At 37.3% G+C, this 23,180-nt stretch overlaps 1 protein-coding gene across 1 annotated transcript in view; it reads right to left on the reverse strand.

Annotated features, from left to right (window-relative positions):
• LOC149163871 (uncharacterized) overlaps positions 1-23,180 on the reverse strand; it is a 55,168-nt gene that overhangs the window by 14,950 nt on the left and 17,038 nt on the right. Inside the window, exon 2 of the mRNA XM_089429285.1 lies at positions 11,888-11,944. Within this exon, the coding sequence (XP_089285411.1) occupies positions 11,888-11,944 (57 nt within the window). The remainder of the gene's footprint in view (positions 1-11,887; positions 11,945-23,180) is intronic.

The following is a 23,180-nucleotide window of genomic DNA, read 5'->3' on the forward strand; positions in this document are numbered from 1 at the left end:
GCTTCAGCAATTACATTATAACATTCGATTGCGTGACTCATCTGAGTAGCCCATTCAGGATGAATCAGGTCTAAAGGATCTTGCAGTATCCTAAAGATAGCTGCTTTCACCTCTTGTAGTGCTTCATTAATACTGTCCAACCCGTCCCCAAAATTGAATGTCATCATGAATACTTCACGCAGGATATCCCATTCACATGTCCCATGGAAAAGCTCGGTTTCTATATACCAATTCATTGGGATAACGTCCAGGGTATGACAGAACAGGTGCACCCACTCAGGTTGGGGATTTTCTCCATAAGCCTGCATCCATTTGGCCAGATGCATGCGCGGATCATTCTGCCCATCATACTTGTCTATCAGTCACATCTTAGGCTTCCCAAATTGTGTTCTCATCATCCTCCTACATTCGTGCCAATCATCAAAGCTTCCCTTTTGCGTACCCCACCATCTTGCAAGTGTAGCACGCAGTGCCCAGTCCAAGGCCTGGAAGCGCTGCTTTTCTAGTACCTCCCTTTCAAATGCATCCAAAAATATATCTACCTCATTTAGACCATCATAAATAGGCATATTTCTTACCTCTGATAACACACATCACAACGACCGTGTCATCATGTTGCAATTTAGTGTAGTTACTTCATGTAACCGATTCTGCCAGCGTTCTATTTCTTCGTCGGAGTCTGAAGTGCATGAACTCTTGCAATCCCATGTAATCCATCCATCCGCGGTGGGATTCACCCAATCTTGGTCTCGTGCTTTTATCTTATAGATACATTCCAGGTCGTCATCACTCTCATAATCATGGACAAGTTCATTATAGCGCGATCCTTCAGCAAGATCAAGGGGTACTATTATGCACAGCGGTTTATTCTCAAAGATCATCTTTCGCTTCTTCAGATTGATCACCCCGTTCATATCAGTAGCCCAGTCAATTCCCAGGAGTGCAGGGTAGGGATTTTTGTCATCCACTGTCTCTATTACTTCAAAATCGTCCAGCGCGCTCGCTCCCTCAATATCCACAGTCACTCCCTGCAGCGGCCCCATGGGGATTATTTTCTGTTGTTTCACCATCCTTAGCTGAATCAGAGACCATTTTAGCGTAGGTCTCCCCATTCACTCCCAATTCTACTTTGGTAGGATATTCACATCTAACCCCAGGTCCAAAATGACCTAATCCATTTCATACTCTCTTCACTGTGCGGTCAGTCTCATCTCTCATCCCATCCTTGTTTTATGCTTGTTAATCTTTCGTACTACGGGAAGCTCACCTGGTGCAGTTCCAGCGCATCTATTAATGAGTTCTTGTAACCTTTTCATAGCCTTACTATCACGCAGTAACTTCATATAGGTTTCCAGGAAAGTTGTGAGCATAGAGGGGTCCATCTCTGGCTCAGGCTTATCCTTGCTTCCTGAGGTGGAGGCCTCAGCAAAGCTCTTCTTAGCTTCCATGAAGGCTTCACAAGCACGCTCCAAATCGAACTCAGCCTCTTTTGTTAGGGCTTTGCGAACCCATGTACTATCTTATTCTGTTTCCCCTTGTCATCTCCTGTCGCGATTCCACTCTTGAGCACTATATTTATGTTTGGATCTTCCTCACGTGGCTCAGACCTCATCATCTGCAAGTTTTGAGTCGGTGGAGGTGGTAGCGCCCCTTTCTCACGTATCCTAGCTATCAACATAGGATAGTCTTCTATTTCATGATCAAACAGTGTGCAATACTTGCACGATGGACACGTTGGATTAGTGCAATCGTGGGCATAGTGTCCTGGTCCTCCACAATTGTAGCAAATCAACTGTCCTCGACCACTACCAGGTCCTCCTCCACCTCAGCCTCGTCCGCACCATCCCTGCATTCTAGCCAAGGGGCTACATTTCGGCCTGAACCCTATAGGCGGGAGTTCTATCCATCATCAATTCATATCTCTTGCAAATATGCTCATCATGTCCTACCGACCTACAAAAGTTGTAGAACAACTGTTGCGGTGCTTGTACATACTTCTGTAGTAAGTGACAGTTATCTGTGGCATGTTTTCCGGCTACCTGACAGATAGCGCACCATAATACAGGCCCTACGCTAGGTCCTGCTTGAGCTTCTGGCCTTAAAGGCATCGGTCCTCTTCCTGTAATGTAATTTTCAAAGACCGGGCAATGGTATTTGTCATGACCCTGACTCTTGCATTTCAGGAACCATACCTCCTCGCATACCTCTGGTCGAACCATCCTGTCCTGCTTCAGACTTTGCATCTCAAGGCACAAATTCTTCAATTGTACATGGATCTATCGAACTCCTAGATTAGGATGTTGCATCGAAGTCTCATGTAGTCTCATGGAAATCTCCAAGGCCTCTACCTGAGTTGTTATCTTATGTTGCGACAACACACTCCTTAAGTGTGGTAGTAGCAAAGCCACAAACCACTCGCAATGTTGTCCATCTGTCAAATTCATGTTGGCTTCATGGATTGTACATTTCAGCCTCTGATCTAGTTCCCAAGGCGTCTCGCCTGGTTGCATCGCGATCTCTTTGAATCCCACAATCAACTGCGCCTCAGATTTAGGCCTACTAAATTCCCTATTTAGTGTTGCCTGGATGTCTGCTACTCCAACATTCGGGTTATCGTTAGAGTACTTAATATACCAGGTTAGCGTGCGATCTTACAGATCATTAACCAGTGTCGCCTTCTTTATATGATCATCTATAACACCTTGAGCTTACCATACATCCCTCACAACAAACCAGAATTGGTTTGGATCCTCATTTCCTAAGCCTTTGAACAAAGGCAACTTCACTATATTTTCCATACTGAACCACGGTGGAGGTGGAGGTGGTACGAGTGAAGCTGGAGGCGATGGTGGTGAAGTCAGAGGTGGTGTGGGTGGAGGTGGTATTTGTGGGAATCCTTGTCTTATTAACTGAATAGCACTTCGCGGAGAAACCTTCGTTATCCCTTCTTTGTCACTTCACAGAGGTGAAATCAAGGGGCTATACTCCAGACCCTTTTTTCCTTCATTCCTATAAGTTTTTCTGCTTCGGATAGTCCCGAACATCAAGGTAGCTGCATAACCCGTTTTTCGTACAACACCATTTTAATCCAGGTATTCAAAGATTTTACGTACTTACCTCGCGGTCCTTTGAAAAAGCGTCGCTCCACCTCGCTATAGCTAACTGAGGTGTCGACCGCGAATTTAGTCACAAATACTCCTATTTCGTGATCAACCCAATGATCAACAGTGTGAGTGAACTTATCCTTCGATGCTTCCAACCTTCGCACTAGTTCTGGGGTCCACACAATAGGTCCGTCAAGTTTCCACCTTCCTTAGCTATCTGCTAGCTTCACGATCCACTCGTATAGCTCAATAGGGAAAGAGCAGAAAAAGATCTCGTGGATCTCTGTATACAGGTATCAGTCCAACCATTGTTCCTTTGCTAGTCACGGGTTTCTATTCCCCTGTTCCACGAATTCATGGATCTTTCTATCCAACCAGTCTCCAATCTCCTTCTTAGTTGGATTCTAGTGATATGACATCACACGTCTATTATGCAGATTCTGGTCCTGGCAACGGAACCATTTGTTGGCTTGAGGAGGCCTGACCCAGGTTTAGCATTAATTAGCCAAACAAATCCCTACACTATTTGCCCTTTCGGCATCAGCCCGCGGAGTGCGGATCAAAGTCTCACCCGAAGTAGTATGGGGGGATGCTAGAACCAAGTTTCTTCACCCTCAGATGGTTGTGATGTTGTTTGATCTCTTCTATCCCTGCCTTAATGCAGGTGATCTTTCTCTAGGGCTTGTAAGACAAACTCTCTATTCTGGCTTTCAATACCTTCACAAAAGTATACGATCGATCTTCGTGTAGCCCTGACCTAGGGCTCAAGTACTTTCGCGTTGTTACGGAAGCACGCCATGCAAATTCCTCTATTACCCTAAGTGATTTGAATACTTAAAGTTATCACCGCATAATCAGATATTCGTAATTGCATTTAATTATTCAATGTAACTATATTCATTCGCGCATCATAGAAGCATAATAAAGAAAATTCATACACAAAATATCCAAACCCATCAACAGAAAAAATACACAAAAAATGCAGAATAACTCCTTTTATTAATATCTTCCAAGTGTTACAGACTCTGTTCACCCTGCACACACCGCTGCAGGGATCCATGCACTTAGCTGCGGACTTCTACCCTAGGCCTCTGCGCACTCAACTGCAGAGCCTTTACCTACACTACAACCCAAGACTTAGACTTCTTTCTCTAAACTATGACTCTCTTTCTTGATTGATGCCTCTAACTACTTAGAGCTTAGCTCTTTTTATACAATCCCATGGTCTACGGACCATGGGTAGATCTCTTACAGTTGACTTTAATTTACAAAACTAAGGTCAGACTACCCTTTGTGGCACATAACACCTTCACTCTCTGCGACCACAAAATGCGGAGTCTTTACAATAATATTACAAAAAATTGACTTAAACATGGGCTTTTAGCCCCAAAACTGCCCTTGGGGGGATCCCACTCCCAACAGTGTATCTCAGTCCATGAGTGATTGTGCCCTGAAGATATCTCAAAAGATTCTTGGCACCAATCTAATGTGAGTGATGAGGCTCAACCATATATTGGTTCAACGTTTTAACTGCAAAACATATATCTAGATGGGAGTTCACCAAGAACATCATTGCTCCTATGAGTTGACGATACTCAGAAGCATTTCCCAATTCAAGTTCGACAGCAGTACCGCATAACTTCTTAAAATTAAGCTCCATCAAGGTAGTCACAGGCTTGCAATCCACCATCCCAAATCTTTCCAATATCTTCATAAAATCTTTTCCTTGAGATAGGAAAATTTCTCCTAGATTTTGCCAATCCTCCAACCCTAGGAAGTAATGCATCAGTCCTAGGTCCTTCATCTCAAATTCGAAATCCAACTCCCTCTTACGTTTGTGAATGAGAGGGTATGCACTTGTTAGAAAGAGTTCATCCAGATAAAGTACCAGTATGAGAGGTTTATCATCCTCAACCTTAAATTAAAGGTTTGGATCAGCTTCACTCCTAGTGAACTTCATCAGATAGCTATCAATCCTCTCATACCAAGCCCGGGGTGCTTGCTTTAAACCATAGAGATATTTCTTCAACCTGCATACAAGAGATCCTCAGTTGTGAACCTCAAAAACCTCAGGTTGTTCCACATAGTCTTTGAAGTGACAGAACCAGGTGTATACTTCATGCTTCCAAGAGCTTACGGGCATCATACCAGATATATCAAAGTGGATCAATTGTACTATATCGGTGGTCTTTCTATTACTTGAGGGGAATGGTCCCCTTGTAAGATTTTCCTCGGTACATCCTAGACATATACCTTCATGCTCTACTTTGAACTCGGGCATCCCTGTCACCATTTGTCTCACATAAGGTAGGGCCTTATAATGAACATGGGCAAACCTTCGATGCCATAGTTCAAATTGTAGAGATGTGTCGCAAGACATGGCCCCAAATGGACTTCCTCCAACTTGATACAAAGCACCAAACCTAAACCCAAGAGTAAAAGAATCTTTAAAATTCCTTTTCCAAACAAGTACCTTTCCATCGATGAATGCCACCTTGTAACCTTTGTCTTCCATTGTCGAAATGGAAACCAGGTTCTTCTTCATATCAGGTACATATAAAACTTCTTGTAGATGAATCGTGTTACCCTGATTCAATTGAAGACTAACATTCCCTACACCCTTTACGAGATAGGTGGCATTGTCTCAAAGATAATCTCCAAGTTTGTTTCCTTCTCTATCAAATTAGAGAGAGATTCCTTGTATCTGGTGAAGTTCGTTGAAGCACCACTATCAATAAGCCAATTTCCGAAAGTGTCTAGAGGTGAGGTAGTAGAGAGGGCTGATAGAAGACAATACTCCTTTTGCTTATTGTTAACAACATTTGATTCTTCATACCTGGAGTTCCTTGCTTTCTTGGAGGATCGACCATTTCCTTGATGTCCCGCATTTCTTTTTCCTTTGCCATTGTACTTGTCATTCCTTCGATCATTGTTGTTGAAGTTTCCCCTGGAATGATTGTGATCACCATCATGTGATGTGTACCTTCTATTTAGACACTCCCTTGCATAGTGGCCAAACTTATTGCAAGAAAAGCACCTGCCTTTCCTTCCTCCCTTAAATCCAAGATTTCCATGGAAATGACCTTTAGTCCTTGCATTGTTTCTCCTTTTGGTACGAGCGGAGAATGAAATAGGGTTGCCTTTAGTAAAATGTATTTCTTGCTCCACCATTCTTGTTTCTTCTTGAATGCATCTCGACATCAATTCTTCAAACCCTAGAATTCGATCATTATTGAGAATAGTGGTTCTAAATATATACCACTCAGGTGGGAGCCCTCCAAGGGTAGTGATAGTAAGTTCCCTGTCATATATGATTTCTCCAATCGCAAGAAGATCATTCTTGATTTCGGTGACTCTTAAGAAATAGGATTGAATATTCTTGTCTTTTCCCTTCTTAATATCCTTCAACTTATTTTTGAGAAATAAAATTTGATTTGCATCACTAACCTTGAACATTCTTACTAATATGTCGTAGATCTCCTTGGAGGTGTTCAAATCAGAGATGTAAGCCACCAGACTCTTGTCAATGGAATCTCTGATAATATTCTTCGCTTTGAATTCAACCTTCTTGTACTTTTTCTTTGTAGCAGTCGGTGCATTTGATGGAGGCTCGGGGACTTTACCCTTCACATAATCCGACACTTCTTGTTCTTCCATTGTCAGATCAAGAGACATCTTCCATCCGTGATAGTCAAACTTTTCGTGTAGCTTGTCTTCAACCAGGAAGTAGGATGAGGAATCCATTGAGGCTTTGTCCTTGTCCAACTGTCTTCGATGATTTCTCTTTCACCATTTCTTGGGCTTTGTCTTCACCTCATCTCTGATACCATGTTAATTTTTGGTATGTTCTATGCTTAAGAGAAATTTACTTCAATTTTCTTATAAGCCCAATATCAATATCCAGTTTAGCAATCACATCAACATGATATTAAAATGAACATAGAACATAAACATAAACAGTAGAAGACAAGCCAAGGTAAGAGGACACAAGATGTGGAACCAACCAGGGACAAACCCCAATGTGGGGAAATCCTTGATCAATTCTTCTTATATTCTTCAATAGTTCAACAAAGAGAGAGAGAGATAGTACAAATATAAAAATCTGATATTTTATGACAATACTAGAAAAGTATAGATTAGAAATATCAATGCTGATTAAACAGGATGGAAAACCTCCTCTAGGTGACTTGGTCAAGCCCAGTCAACTTCGGCCTCCAAAAAATTCTCATAGTTCTGATTTGATTCACTCCTTCCTTTGCTATGATGTTGTGGCACATCCTAGACTACCCTATGCAGCCCTTGCTATGGTGTTATGGCCTACGGCCTAGCACATAGCAACCCCTATAGCAAACATCCTCAAAACAGTGTCCAAACATCATCAACACAACAACATTTTATCCTACAAGAACTCGAACACTAATGTTTTGAACTTGCTGCAATTCTGGGATTGGTTAGGGCACTAACCATAGTCCCTAATAGCTCATCAAACTGGCCTAGAATTTCTCCTATAGGTTGTGGTTGTCCTCCAATGGGATGTTGCCCTCCACGATGCTCCTTTAGGACAATTTCAAGCCCAACGCATAGACTTGTCTCCCTAAAACAGATGTGGCACCCTACAAGACCTTAACTAGGCTTGCAGTAGCCTCTTAGGAGGATTTTTCACCCACCAACAAGCCCTAAAGCATACCTCCTTGCATCGGACTCCAAGAATAGGGCCTCGGCCCTCCAACTAGCAGCTATGTCCTCTAAACGAACCCCTGAAACAGCCCTTAAATGCCCTCGTTGTCTAGTCCTCTCCTTGTTGCGGCTACGACTTCCTTTCGCTGCGGGTTAGATCTTCCTTCGGCTATGGAGTAGGGTCCCTCATTTAGCTATGGCTAAGGCTCCTTTTCTGTGGCTAGGGCTCCTCTAGATCTTGGCTATGGATCCTCTAGATTGCAGCTAGATCTCCTTTCTTGATTGTGGCTAGATCTCCACTTGACAGCGGCTAGGGCTCCTTAGATCTATCTTTCCACCACATCCTCCTTGTGAGAATACATACCCAAACAAATGGAGAGACAGATCATGAGATGATGTGCTCCTCAAATGAATTGAGGTCTCATCTATTTAAATGCAACATTGAGGTTGAGCTAGGGTTAAAAGTTCTTGTTTAGCTTACTAGCCGGCCTTGACAAATTGCTAATAATATGAATAAATTCATATCTTCATAAATACATTTCGGAATCAGATGATCTTTAGATCAATCCTACACCTATCGGAGAGAGGAATCCAAGAAAAATATCAACTGCCATAAATAAGGTGACACACATGGAGTTTGGCCCTAGTTGCCAATTTAAACAATGGACCTACCTATGGTTTTGTATGTGGTTTTTGCACATGGTTTTAGGCATGATGGTTTTCTGCCCATGGTATTTTGTAGATCTCGTAAAGGGAACTACGGTTATGTTCTAATCCAGGGTTAATGTATTGGGGTTTATGGATGCTTCGGCATGTATATATATGTATTGTAACATTGAAAGGAATATAATGAAAAATCAATCTCGTAGTCCCAGTTTTGGGATCCAGGGGGAAATCTCTATGTATATTTGTTTTATTTTTTATGCTCTTGCCATTGTTTATTTTCTGTTTTTAGAATTCTTATGTAGGTAATTTATGTACGGTTAAAACCTACATTCTTCTCATGCTCCTTTATTATGATAAATGACCTTCCGAACTTATGAAATATCAATGCTTTAATTGTTCAATATTTGTTCTCATCCACAATTTGTTTATGTTACCACAATGCGAGTTTAATACAAATCGAAGTCTAGCCAATAATTGTCATTATGGCAAGAGATTAAATTTTTATAATATGAAGACGAACAAATCATAACATTTTTGAATTTGAATTTAAACTTGGTACACATGGTTTCAAGGGATATGCTCCTAAATTATTCTTTAAACAACTTAGTGATTTATTTTGCCTTGGTTGGGAAGTCATTTATTTCTCTTGAAATTTCTCCATTTTCCCTTTGTTAAAATTACAACCAGCAACCAATCACTTTGGACTCACATTGGAATAACAAGATATAAATTTTGGTTATCGATGAATAGTTTTGATCCATTTATTAAGGCATAAGCTTCATATTATCTTAATCTTTCTCCATTCTTAGCTACCACCAATTAGCCTTTACTAGGTTTCATTAAGTTCACATTTTTCTACATTTATGCCACTAGGCCTACATTTACAAAATATGTCTTTAGCAGTAAAGTGTAATTAAGGATTGTTGATTAACAATAATAATATCAATGGAAAGTGTATTTTTTACCTTAAATAATGATAATATATTCATAACATTAGGCATACCCATAGGAATGGAACATTAACTAGATTCTCCATATACATGCACAAGTATTGAACAAATAAGATGTCTAACAATAGGTTTATGATTATAATTTTTAGATGAAATTTTGGAAGCCAACCAGTTTCAATAGACCTTGAATACACTACAAAAACTTGAGACACTTTCTCTAGGAATCCCTCCAACACGATGACCTGAAGCCCAATTCCATAACATCCTCAAAACATAGGATCTGTGAGAAAGTTTATGTTCCATTCCCTGCATTTTTCTAAATGGCACATGTCAAAGTCAATGTTGAAATCAAACCATATTTTCCATCTCAAAACCTACATGCATCACTACTCAACATCTCTTAGATGGTAATTTTTAAGTCTTTTTGGCAAGGTAGCCTTGTTTCTCAAGCAATAGTTGAACCATGAATTTCTGTCACGAGTTCTTTGTCCATGAGGACAAATCAACATTTTTTTATGAAGAATTGTGAAGGAATAGATAATCCATTGATGAGAATTTGTAGTGAAATGTCACACGGGATGCTAATTCCAAAGTGAAACAAATTTCTTAGTCCTTTTGGGAAAAAGTATAATTCAAGCGCCTTCACAACCTAGATACTTAAATATCATGTCCACTGGATTCATTAGGAAGATTGACTACAAACAGACTGAAGACATTCTTCAATACATTAATTTTCATTGTCACACGCATTGTCACTATCTTTACCTAAATGAATCCATTTACTCATCTTCACAAGTTTAAATTTACTTTTTCACTAGCTTACAAAGGCAAAGTTAGAGATACACCTAAAATGTGCATACCATAATAGATATGTTTGAATTTACATGCATGGTCATGCAAATCTGTGGCCACAAGTTCTTGAGTTGGTGGGTTCATTGTATAATATTGCAAGGCCATCTTTTACTAAGCTACAAAAATAGCTTCTTGAAGCAGTTTACAAGTTTTTTCTAAATGTAATGATGAAAGCCTAAAACTTCAAACTTTCAAGGGACAAAAATTCAGGAGAAACATACTAGCGGTGGAAATATTTTCTTTGTGGCATGGAAAGGTACAAAGAAGCCACCATGGGTGCTTGTATCGCTTGTTGTCAAAGTCTTGCAGGAGAACTATGTAGGTTGCTTACTTTCCTTAAAACCAAGATCAGAGGCCAACAATGCCTCCTTATCATGTTACAAAAAAATTAACATATTAGTCATCAACTAACTAACACATAATTTTTCCTTGAATGTTAAAACTCATTATCATAAATATAGGCATACAAAACTAAGAAACACAACACATTCAAATTATCTATAGATATGGTTATCCAAAGGAAAATAATTAAACTGAATAGCAAGTGACATAGAGTATTCTATACCACATGGTATAAACTTAAAAATAATCAGTTCCCATTATCAACCCACAAATAAAATTATATTTTGTTAATATTGCTTCAGACATAGAGAAAAATGCCTTATGTACTTCTCTCTTTGATTTCTTGAACATGTACATACCTAGCAACATCCTTGACTACATTTAATCAAATGTGGGTGTTAATTTTATTTTTTCTAGTTACACCAACTAGCATGTCCTGAATCTTCTCAAGGAAAACAAGAATATATGAATATCATCTTCCAAGAAAGCTACATGATGTATAGAAAATTGGCATTTACTTGTCCAATATTTTATTTTTCCATTGGCAAAAAGCAACTTGTAAGGCATTTAAAGGCGTGATAAATGAGAATTTACAACTTGTGTTAGTTATTCCTTTATGTGGTTAATAACTGTTAAAAAAAGTGGCTAAGAAAATCTTGTGTTGCTTTTAATGGATGTCCAAAGGAACAAGTTAACATGAAAAAAAATATTCACAAAACAAAATCGAGCCTACTAAAAATTCCATATTACATTAGACACAAAACATGTGATCAACAATTCAAATAACAAGAAGGTGCTACAATGATGAAATTATCCATGAATACTACAAAGTGGTTATGTTACGAATCATCCATGACCAATGTACTCATGCGAAGATAGTTCCACCCCGAAGATAGTTCCACTCCCGACATTAGTGACTACCATGTATGCACTCTAACCATCTATGTATTATAGAATGTCACCATTTATGTGTATATGCAATAAAAAATTTTAAGATGAAATTTAATAGATGATTAATAACATTCATTGACTCAGTGCCCACCTAAAACAAAATAAAAATTGCAGTTGTCCATGCTATGAAAGCTCACATGTGCAAGCAATGTGGAGAAGCAAGATAAAAATGTGTGGGTACTACTACAAAGTTGTAATTTCCAATGATTTTATCCATGTGAACAATAGAGAGTAAACTACACAAAGGCCATCTGTCATGAGTAAACATTGAAAATGAAAAATGATAATAAACCTCCCAGCAAATCCCAATTTCTTAGCAGGAGTCATGTAAACATCATGACTTACTGTATTAACAAGTTGAAGATTCATATGTGCATAGACCTCATCAGTCTCCACATCTTCCTGAATGAATGAGGAAACAATTTCAGAGAATTACATAAATTTACAAATAAAAATTTTGCATAGTAGTAATGTTCTCAAGTGGCACCTCAAAAGTCAAAAGTTTGTAGTGATACATGCAATGTAGCATTGTAAATATGAAAAATCAACTTGGAGTGAAGACAGTGTAATTTGGAATATGTCCATATGTTTCCTTGTTCATTGAAGTTGTGATATAATAATGGAAAAACGAGAATGAGTTAAATGGAATGAGTGCAAAAATCAGTGACTAAACAAAATTGGTGAAATGAACCTTCTACTAGGGAAACAAAAATATTTGCAGTAAAGCATAGAATAAATGATGCTTGTGATCCTCATTAGAAAAATACAAAATTTATTAGCTAGATAGACATGTGAAGTAAGTTTGTTTAAACCTTAATTTCTTGTGAAGTAATTTCATTTGAATCTTGTTGGAGATACACATGGGGCATAGCTTGATCCTCACATTACATTTTATTATGTCTCAAATTTTCAAAACTATTAGAAAGTGAATCAAAATGAACAAACCAGCATACTTCCCAACTTAAACTGCCACACTACACAAGTGTTTAATGTAAAAAAAGAAAGAAAATCAAAATGAAAAAACTAGAATATTGTACAACTTAAGACACCACACTACACAAGTGTTTACTGTAAAAATAAAATAAAATAAATAAGAAATAAATAACAAAGGCCTTTGAAGAATGGAAATCTTCTCCAATTGATTAAATACCAAACCCTCATCGAGCTAACGACAAAATATGCATTTTAATTTTTTATATTGATTGTGAAAAGAAACACAAAAAGTTATCTTAATTTGGCAAAATAGCCACCAGATTCTATATGAAATGCCTCTATAATGGAATTAAATATATCACAAAGCTAAACATCCCTCTCCAGGGAATGGGCCATCCTCACCACAAAGATTCTCAAATTCATTCCCATCATTGGTATTGCCAATTGACAGCATCACTAAAAGATGGAAGAATACACCATATACCCAACATACTTCTTGATAAAAATTGCAACAGAATTAAGGAAAAAGAATGAGAAGAGTATGAAAATAGAGCATTCAACATAAAAGGGAAAAAAAAGACAAGCAAGAGCAGACATAGACCTTGATTCTCATATCTTCAATAATAATGACTATGGTATCCTTTAAACTCCCCTTCGAGCTCTCCATAAACCCTAGCCATGAGTTGTGGGACTATTAAAACCATCCCCTTAGGCCTCTCATGAAAAAAACCCTTCAAATGTGAAATTTTTGTAAAATAAATTTCACTAAGCACAAGAATGCTTCATAAACATTTTTTAATGGCGAGATCACTCTTGATAACCTAAGGAAACCTATAGGCTCACTTAGGGACTGCTCTAAGTTCCTCGTGTTCACTCTAAAAGCAATAGATAAGTGCACTTCCAAGAGTGCTTCCCATGGAAGCATGGAGCACTCCTTAATACCCCAAAGAGTGCTCCCAAATAGGTTCGTTACAAGAGTGTATTATGAAAGGTTCTTCCAAGACTCTCACACTTAAAGCACTCAAAGAAATCGAGAATCAACAATTGTGGGAATAGTTCATTGGATCAAAAACAATAAAATTCAAACTAAGTAGCATGAGGTAGCAACAAAATAGTGTTACTCACTATCATGATTTAAATGTATGCATCCAAAATGAAGGAATACCATAATGTAGAACAAGGTCGATGTATCTAAATTATTCTACCTTGGGCCCATATATTCAAAATCAAGGTAAAATCTATGTGAATGGAACCACATGGCCACAAGTGACATGGTTTCACTTCTCCAATGGGGGAAACATACCATAACATCACTTGACCTATTATGCAACATTGAATACATCAAGGTCATGCATGAGAAATAGAAGCACATAAGGTAGACATAAAAAAATTCATTCATAAAGGTTCAACTACTAATAGACAATATGAAAACCACTATCATGAATGCCATGAAATTTGCAAAGAGAAATATATTACCATTTGCAACATTTCAAGTCAAAAAATCAACAATGTGATGGGAGGAGGAAATCCAATGATGTTTGAAATTGAAAATAGAACAATTAATGCAAAAACGCATTCAAACTCTTAGTAAAATAAATATCTACCATGACACTACAACAAATAGAACACATTAGCCAAACCAAACAAGGATTGTGCAACACAATCTCTAAACTTGCTAAATAGAAATTGCACAATACTAACTCCAGATTTTTGAAAATTATCACAAGGCTATCGAAACACATGCACAACAACCACCAATAGTAATCAATCTCAAGGAATTCAAAAAGAAAATCAATTGCTTGATTATGGACTCTATACTAACTTTAGCATCCTTTACTTTCAAATCTATAAATCATGCAAAGACAAGAGGCTATCAAAATTTGCAATATTCTTAAAGAAATTGTTGACACCTAATCCTTGAGGATTGGGAAAATATTGGTGTAAATATGAAAATACAAAATAAGAAAATGAAGAAACCTTGGAAGGTGAATCCCAAGGGTCTCTCTTCTATGTGTATATATTAATGTTTCTCTTAATAGAAAAATCAATTCGTGGAGTTACCATATACCATGCCTGATATGGTATTAGAGCACAAGTCCACAGGTCCTAAATTTGGCATCTTATTGCCTCTATAGCTACTTTTCCATAGTCTAACCTATCACTGCCATTCCCATTATTGGTTTTCAATGAGCAATTCTCTACTCATCTAACCCACACTCTATATCTCCCATCTGAAAAATGTCTACACTACTACTATATCCATTTTCTATTCATTTCCATCTCAACAATGCAACATTGGTTTCCCTAATCATCCTTCATTCTTGAACGCTCATTTTGTGCAAGCACAATACTAGTGGTTTAAGAACGTATCTGTGTAAATCATGCCACATTGTTTAAGACAAATATGGGTATATCAGAGCAGTACAACTAGAATTGGTTGATCTTTCACCATGCTTGGGTTTCATTTAGAAAACAGAGAGTTGAGCCTTTCAGAGAGATCATTAGCATCTTCCCATACCATAGTATATTCTAACCTGAAGTAAGTTAGCATTGAAGAGTGAGCAAAGGGGATCTCTCTTTTCAAAGAGAATGTGCATCCACTGGCCAGGTTAATCTAATACAGATGGCTAATATGCTACAGCGTTAGCATCATCCTTATATATTTCCTTTCAATAATATATTTCCTTTCAATAGTATATTGTACAAGTATCACCATTCATATATGTTGCATTTGCATTGAATAGTTTTATTGCATTGTATTGGTGTATAATATTTGTTTTTTCTTTGAAGGCGCCATTCATATATATGCATTGTATGATATACTAAAGAGAAGTGAGTTATATGTTGGTTATGTAATGTGTCTTTGTGTTGTATATAAAAGTTAATTTATACTCTCTACATTATTTTGTGAGTGATGATTTTTTATCAAAGTAGTTATTCAAGATAGAAAGCTTGAAGCCTAATTCCAACAACAATATTTTTGGGTTATTTTGATTAATTTTTGAAGACTTGTATGACTCACACTTAGAACTTGAGGTAGTTAAGCTAATAATCAAACTCTTCAATCTTGAATTGAAAGGTGATGATCCCCTTGCCCTAGCATTTGAAATCAAAGCTATTATGCATGTTGTAGAAGTCATTGGAGTTAAAATATATGTTTCTCTCACAACTTTTATTAAGTAACTATATCCCACATATTCTCGCCACCATGAATCATTACAAGCTAGTGGCCAACTCAAAGAGATTAATTTTGACACTCTTGTGGAAAAGTTTGCAAAAAGAGGGAAATATTTTGGGAAAAGGAAGACATCGACTTAGTGTTCTGAAGAAGTTGTGTGCCTTCCACAGAAAGAGAAGAATCAGGCACAGGATTATTCTACAGGAAGAGTTGTAGAAGAGGATGTGGAAAGAAGAGTAACATAGATAGGGGGGGACATTACCAAGGAGGAAGACCTGATATTCATTATATACACTGCAACAAAAATGGACATGATGCATCCACAGGCAATCTCTCTTGGGATAGAATCAAGCCAGAAAGAAATGAAGAGAAAGGTAAAACCCCAGATCCAAGGAAAGGTAAAGCACCTAAACTTGTGTTGAAGTTTCTCATTATATTATGGCACATTACAATATTGGAGTAAAATTAAGACTTTCTTAATAGTTAATTTGATTCTTGGAAAGATGCAAGGTTGATTCATATATGTGCAACCTACCACATGACCTTTAAAACATATTTCTTTGAATATTTCAATGACAATGTAAATGGTGTTGGAAATAATACTGAGAAGGGGGGGGTGTTGTGAATTAGTATTATCAAATCAATAACTTTTTCATTTCCATAATCAGATTCATATATGCTACTTTAGTTAAGGGAACTCGTGTGTACATGCAACTGTGTTTAATGCAACTAGCGTATATCCAACAAACTTATGATTCATTTAATTCATCATAGGTTGATCTTTAATCAGTGCATCAGAACTTCATTAACCATATAAACAGTAACCAAGTGCAGTAAAAACAAAACAGATCATCACACATAAGAAACACACATGAACACCATGATTTAAGGTGGAAACCCAATGTCGGTGAAAACCACCTACTGTTGTCGTCTCTATCTTCTTTTAATATTAAGAAAGACTATTTACAACATTGTACTGGCGCAAAATCATACCATTACGTAGGCTTCTACCTCCAGAAGGCTACAACCTTATCTCGTTCTCCAGCTTCTACTGGAAGGGAGCTACAACCCCCTAGCTCATGTACTAGCTGATATGTTTACTAGAACGTAGGCGCCGACCTACAGAAGGCTACAACCTTCTCTCTTCCTCCAAGGACCTTGTTTCATAAATTTTCATACTGGATACTCTTGGAACACAACATCATAATCTGAAGGCCACATTTCATTCAATTATCATACTAAACCCATCAAAAACATTGAAGCTCTAATCACTCACCACCACAATACTTCCATCAACTATATCTATATTACCCAATCAATGAAACTCAATCTGAATCAACCAAACTCAATCAATCACTCAACAACCTCTGACACAACTGAATCAATCATTCATTCATACTTAACCAATCAACTAAAACAGATAGATCATTGTAACCAGTACACAGATCTGAGTTCCATTATCATTCAAAAGTAGTTGTAGTCTGAAAACCATGCTTCGGAGGGCATATGCTATTTGGAAAAATCCAACTTGCGTGTATATGCAGCTTCCCTAAAGCAAACATGTGTGTAGATATGAAAACACTTTGTTGTACTTCCAGATTTCAGACATAATCACACATAGAGGATAAAACATGTGTTAGTGATCAGATCTAGCCCATCCATTATCATATCACATAATGATAAGTCATTATGATCCTAATCCATCATTAGATTTCATCCATCAACACTGAAGCTAATCACAATCAACCAATTTGAATATGCAGAATATTGTCACTAGAAAACAGTCTCCAGAACACAATGTAAAACCCAAAAATATGCATCAACAACCAGAACCAATTGCAACCTCAAAAATCATAGATCACAAGGTATTCGCTACTTCGATGTGTCAAACCTGCGTGTATACCCGCTTTTACCATTGTCAACCAACGTATACATCTGTAAATATTCATTCATAATTTTGCAGCTATTCCAGACTTCAGTTATAACCAAATCATAATATTTACAGATCAACACATGCATTAGTATACAGATATAGAATCAACATGATCAAACCATATAAATATTATTCCTTCCAAGCCTTAAGATCCCGATCCATCATCCATCATCTTCCACATAGGTGCATCCTTAGTTTAGATCAATAAAAGCATCATAAACCCATAACCTGCATACTTGATCTCAAACTTCATCAGATATTCAATACTTGCTTAACTTGGCCTAATGATCTTCTCCTCCTTATATGGTTTTAGATCTTTCTCAATACCATGGACCAAAACCATTTAGGACCAATACCACAGACCAAATACCTTGGGTCAGATACCTTGGACCAAAGAAATACCTTGGACCCAAAAACTTGTTTTCCCAACATATACGCACTTTTCCTTTTGTGAAAGTGCGTGTGTACGTATACGCTCCTTTCGTTCAATGAACCTGTGCGTATACGTAGGTTGGTCAAGGTGAACCTGCGTATAGCTTTCTTTCTTCATTCTATGTGGCCTGAACTGTAATTCTTTGTTGTTAGTACATAGATATTTCATCTGAGTGATTTGCCATCAAGGACAACACCTGTATCATAATGCCAACAATCTCCCCCTTTAAACTTGATGGAAATGTTTACTTGTTGTACTGTGAACTGTCATCTTAGTGAGTTGTCATTGTACATTACTTCTGAACTGATTCCTTTGAACTGCCCTACATCACATCTGATATCTGTAGATTCATCTAGTTACCATATACAAGAGAGTTGTTCTGCTACAAGTGGGTTGCCATCAAGTACAACACATGCATCGTAATGCCAACAATCTCCCCCTTTGGACTTGATGGAAACAACAACACCAAGTCACTCTCCCTCTTTGACATCAAGGGCAAAGGGTCATGCTCCCCCTAAGTGCATGCTAAGATATGCTGATTGAACCCCCATTATCGAGTCCATGCTCCCCCTAAGTGCATGCTGACTTCTCTGATTGAATTTCCCATTTGTTCATGTTGAGATGTACTGTATCATCCATGCTCCCCCTGAGCATAAGCAATGTCTACACAAAGATGTTCTAAAAGAATAACATCTGTACATTCATCACAAATGACCTTCCTATCACCAATGACTCATACATGCATCCATCTCCCAACCAAGTGGGGATATACCAAATTTGATTCATCCATCCAACCAAGTGGGGATATACTAATTGTTTATACATGTCAAAAACAAGAAACATTACATCATCCATCCCATGCATAGTGGGGGTACAAATTACATCATAAAAAGGGACTCATAAAAAAGACTACAACAGACAGAGACAAATTATTACATCATGAGTCTTGATATGACCTTTACATTGAATGATATATATATGACATTTATAACAAAGACCAAATATCTAAACAAGACCATGATAGTCATCAGCAACTATCATACACCATGTATGATCTGCTCTATAAGCATCTATCAACAACATCCAGTAACCTGTATATGTCAGTGTAAATATCATCAACCTGTGACAAAGTATGTCTGCATATAGATATCAACTCATTCTCTTGATCTCATCAAGATCAACTTGCTTTGTTTCCTTCCATGAATCAACTCAACATATGTCATATCTCCAAGTAGTAACAAAATCATTCACACCATATCATATGTGAAAACTCCATAGTTATCACATGATCTTTCACATCATCATCAAGAATTGCATGATCTTTCCACAAGGACCTTCAATATGTCAACCATGTATCATTACTAGGGAACATCCCATATCTGATAAGCATCAACCATGATAATCAACATATGTGAGTATCAAATTATATAAGATAAGAACTCATCATCATTATGTGGTTAAGTAATCCATGTCTTCAAATAGCTATGTCTTCATGCGACCTGCAATAACACCATTCTCTTGGCCAACCAACAATATGCAACTTAAGTAATCATCCATGTATCCATCAAAGAGATATCAATATGTATCTAGCAAACCATGAGCTCATGGTCATTTGTCAAGATTTCTTGATATCATCAACAACAACAATCCTCAACCGTGTGAGAGCCAAGATCTATAGGAATCCTGTATCATAACTACACCATATGAACTTTATGCATCTTTGAAGGCATGATGACAACAACATAGAAGAAATGAGTGGCTCATCATCAATTAATGAAGTTGTGTACTCAAGCTTTGTACTTCTCCTTGTCCTCATGAAGATCACCATATCTGTATTGTATACATCATCAAAAAATTTATCCACAATCATCCATAAATCTGATCTGAATAACAACTATGTAACCCCAATCAATACAAGTATCATCTAAGATTTCATCATGGGAAACTTATAACCGTCACATAGCAAGATGTATCAATTTAAACACTTTAGCCACATAAACATCATCATCATTGAAAAGACCTCTAAACATAATGCCAACAATGCTTTGTTAGAAGCATAGTATGTTCTCCCCCTGAACCTGTTACACATGTTCCCTGTCAGATCTGATCATTGCATATGTCAATAAGAAGTATCAATGACATCATCAATCAGATATACATCAAGTTATCAACAACTTGTTAGGATCAAAACGCTTCTAAATAATATCCACAGATTGTAGTTATCTACGACAGAAAAGATAACTGATAGTTATCTGAATCATATTACATCATTTTTACAGCATTTTTCTCAAACTACATATACGCGACTGTGCAGCTTTGAACTCGAGTATATATACGACTTGCTTCATGAAACTTGCGTATGAGATTTAGAACATTGAAGTTTCATACTTTCGGCTTCTCCTGAGTCTGTCATGTCTATACACTGTGCCATGCCACATTTTTCTAACTATACTTCCTTCCTCTTCCATATCTTCGAGTGTGATGATATTTTCTCCTTTTGGTATGGTGCCCGATATTTTCTCCTACATTCCTTTGCTATATGACCAACCTTGTTACATGCATAACATCTTACATGTTTCATATTTCTTCTATAGCAGTTAATGGCTTTGTGACCAAACACATTGCAAGAAAAGCAATATCCCTTAAAGTACCTGGAAGTTGATGATCTTTCTGTGTGATGGTATTGAACCATTCTACTTTCGCATCTTACTGCTACATGTCCAAGATTATGACATATAAAACATTCAACATTATTCAACCTACTATCACTTGCATAGTTAGGAGTGAATGATTTTCTTTGAAGAATTTCTTTCCTTGGTTGTTGATGGGATTGACCTCTCATTTCCTTGTTGAGCATTTCAGATCTTGCATTAGAGTTCCTTGTCTTACTTTGTGAGCTAGATTTACCTTCAACAGATTAATGAAAACCAAGACCAGTTTTGATGGCAAGAGACCTTTGACTACTAAGAATATCATCCAAGATCTTAGTACTATCTGAAATCGTAAGAGCTTATCCTTTTCTTCTAATTTAACTTTTAGAATATTTACCTCAACCTGATGTTGCTCTTCCTTTTCAAGATACTGCTTCTTCATGATTCCTTTGGCTTTTCTTCCTTCTTCCATCTGATGCCTTAATTCAAGAACTTCGTTTTCTTATTTTTCAAGAGCTTGGATTAGTTCTTTAATCTGCTTATTTGATTCTTCAAGATCTTCTTTTAGTGAGAGGATCTTAGCTTCAAGACTTTCATAGTAACTGGATCTATCTTTGAGTTTCTTGATTGTTGTGCTCCTTTCATTTACTTCATTTCTTAATGATGTCACTTCATCCTGTAGCTTTTGACATTGATCTTCCTTTTCTTTGAATTGCTTCCTTACTTTGTTTCCTTCCTCTAGTTGAGCTTTTATTTTGGTAGCTTCTTCTTTGAAGGCACATTTCCTTTTGTCCAATCAATCTTGTTGATCTCTAATTTTATCCGTAAGCCTTTTAAATTATGCTTCTATTTGATATCTTTCTTCTTCACCCATAAGATAAAATTTAGTTGTTTCGCTATCACTTTCATCATCTTCACATGGATGGAGAAATGTATCACCAAAGGATAAAAAATTCATACCTAATAGTTATTTTGCTTGTTTATCTTCATTCTAAGGTGATTCTGAATCTGAAGAGTTGCTTCCACATATTTCCCAATCGATTCTCCCACTATTATAGTTCCTCTGAGATGTCTTCTTCTTCTGGGGTGCTTTCTTCTTTAGCTTCTTTCCCATTGTTCTACAGATCTCCTTCAAGCGATCAAGCTTCTACCAAAGGACGTGCTCTGATACCAATTGTTGGAAATAATACTGAGAGGGGGGGTGAATCAGTATTATCAAATCAATAAATTTTTCATTTCCATAATCAGATTCATATATGCTACTTTAGTTAAGGGAACTCGCGTGTACACGCAACTGTGTTTAATGCAACTAGCGTATATCTAGCAAACTTATGATTCAGTTAATTCATCATATGTTGATCTTTAATCAGTGCATCAGAACTTCATTAACCATATAAACAGTAACCAGGTGCAGTAAAAACAAAACAGATCATCACACATAAGAAACACACATGAACACCATGATTTAAGGTGGAAACCCAATGTGGGTGAAAACCACCTGTTGTTGTTGTCTCTGTCTTCTTTTAATATTAAGAAAAACTGTTTACAACATTGTACTGGCGTAGAATCATACCAGTACGCAGGCTTCTACCTGCAGAAGGCTACAACCTTCTCTCGTTCTCCAGCTTCTACTGGAAGGGAGCTACAACCCTAGCTCTTGTACTAATTGATATGTTTACTAGTACGTAGGCGCTGAACTATATAAGGCTACAACCTTCTCTCTTCCTCCAGGGACCTCGTTTCATAAATTTTCATACTAGATACTCCTGGAACACAACATCATAATCTGAAGGCCACGTTTCATCCAATTTTCATACTGGACTCATCAACAACATTGAAGCTCTAATCAATCACCACTGCAATACATCCATCAACTATATCTATATTACCCAATCAATGAAACTCAATCTAAATCAACCAAACTCAATCAATCACTGGACAACCTCTGACACAACTGGATCAATCATTCATTCATACTTTAACCAATCAATTGCAACAGATAGATCATTGTAACCAGTACTTAGATCTAACCAGTACATAGAATCAGTTGTAGTCTTAAAACCATGCTTCAAACGGTATAAGCTATTTGTAAAAATCCAACCTGCGTGTATACGCAGCTTCCCTGAAGCAAACCTGCATGTAGATCTGCAAACACTTTTTTGTACTTCCAGATTTCAGACATAGTCACACATAGAGGATAAAACATATGTTAGTGATCAGATATAGCCCATCCATTATCAGATCACATAATGATAAGTCATTATGATCCTGATCCATCATTAGATTTCATCCATCAACACTGAAGCTAATCACAATCAACCAATCTGAATATGCAGAATACTATCACCATAAAACAGTCACCAGAACACAATGTAAAACCCAAAAATTTGTATCAACAACCAGAACTAATTGCAACTTCAAAAATCATAGATCACAAGGTATACGCTACTTCAATGTGTCAAACCTGCGTGTATACACGCTTTTACCATTTTCAACCAGCGTACACATCT

This window comes from Pinus tabuliformis, chromosome 5_1 (assembly GCF_031772625.1).
Source record: "Pinus tabuliformis cultivar Carrire ecotype Pingquan chromosome 5_1, CPIR1, whole genome shotgun sequence".
Taxonomy (NCBI): Eukaryota; Viridiplantae; Streptophyta; class Pinopsida; order Pinales; family Pinaceae; genus Pinus; species Pinus tabuliformis.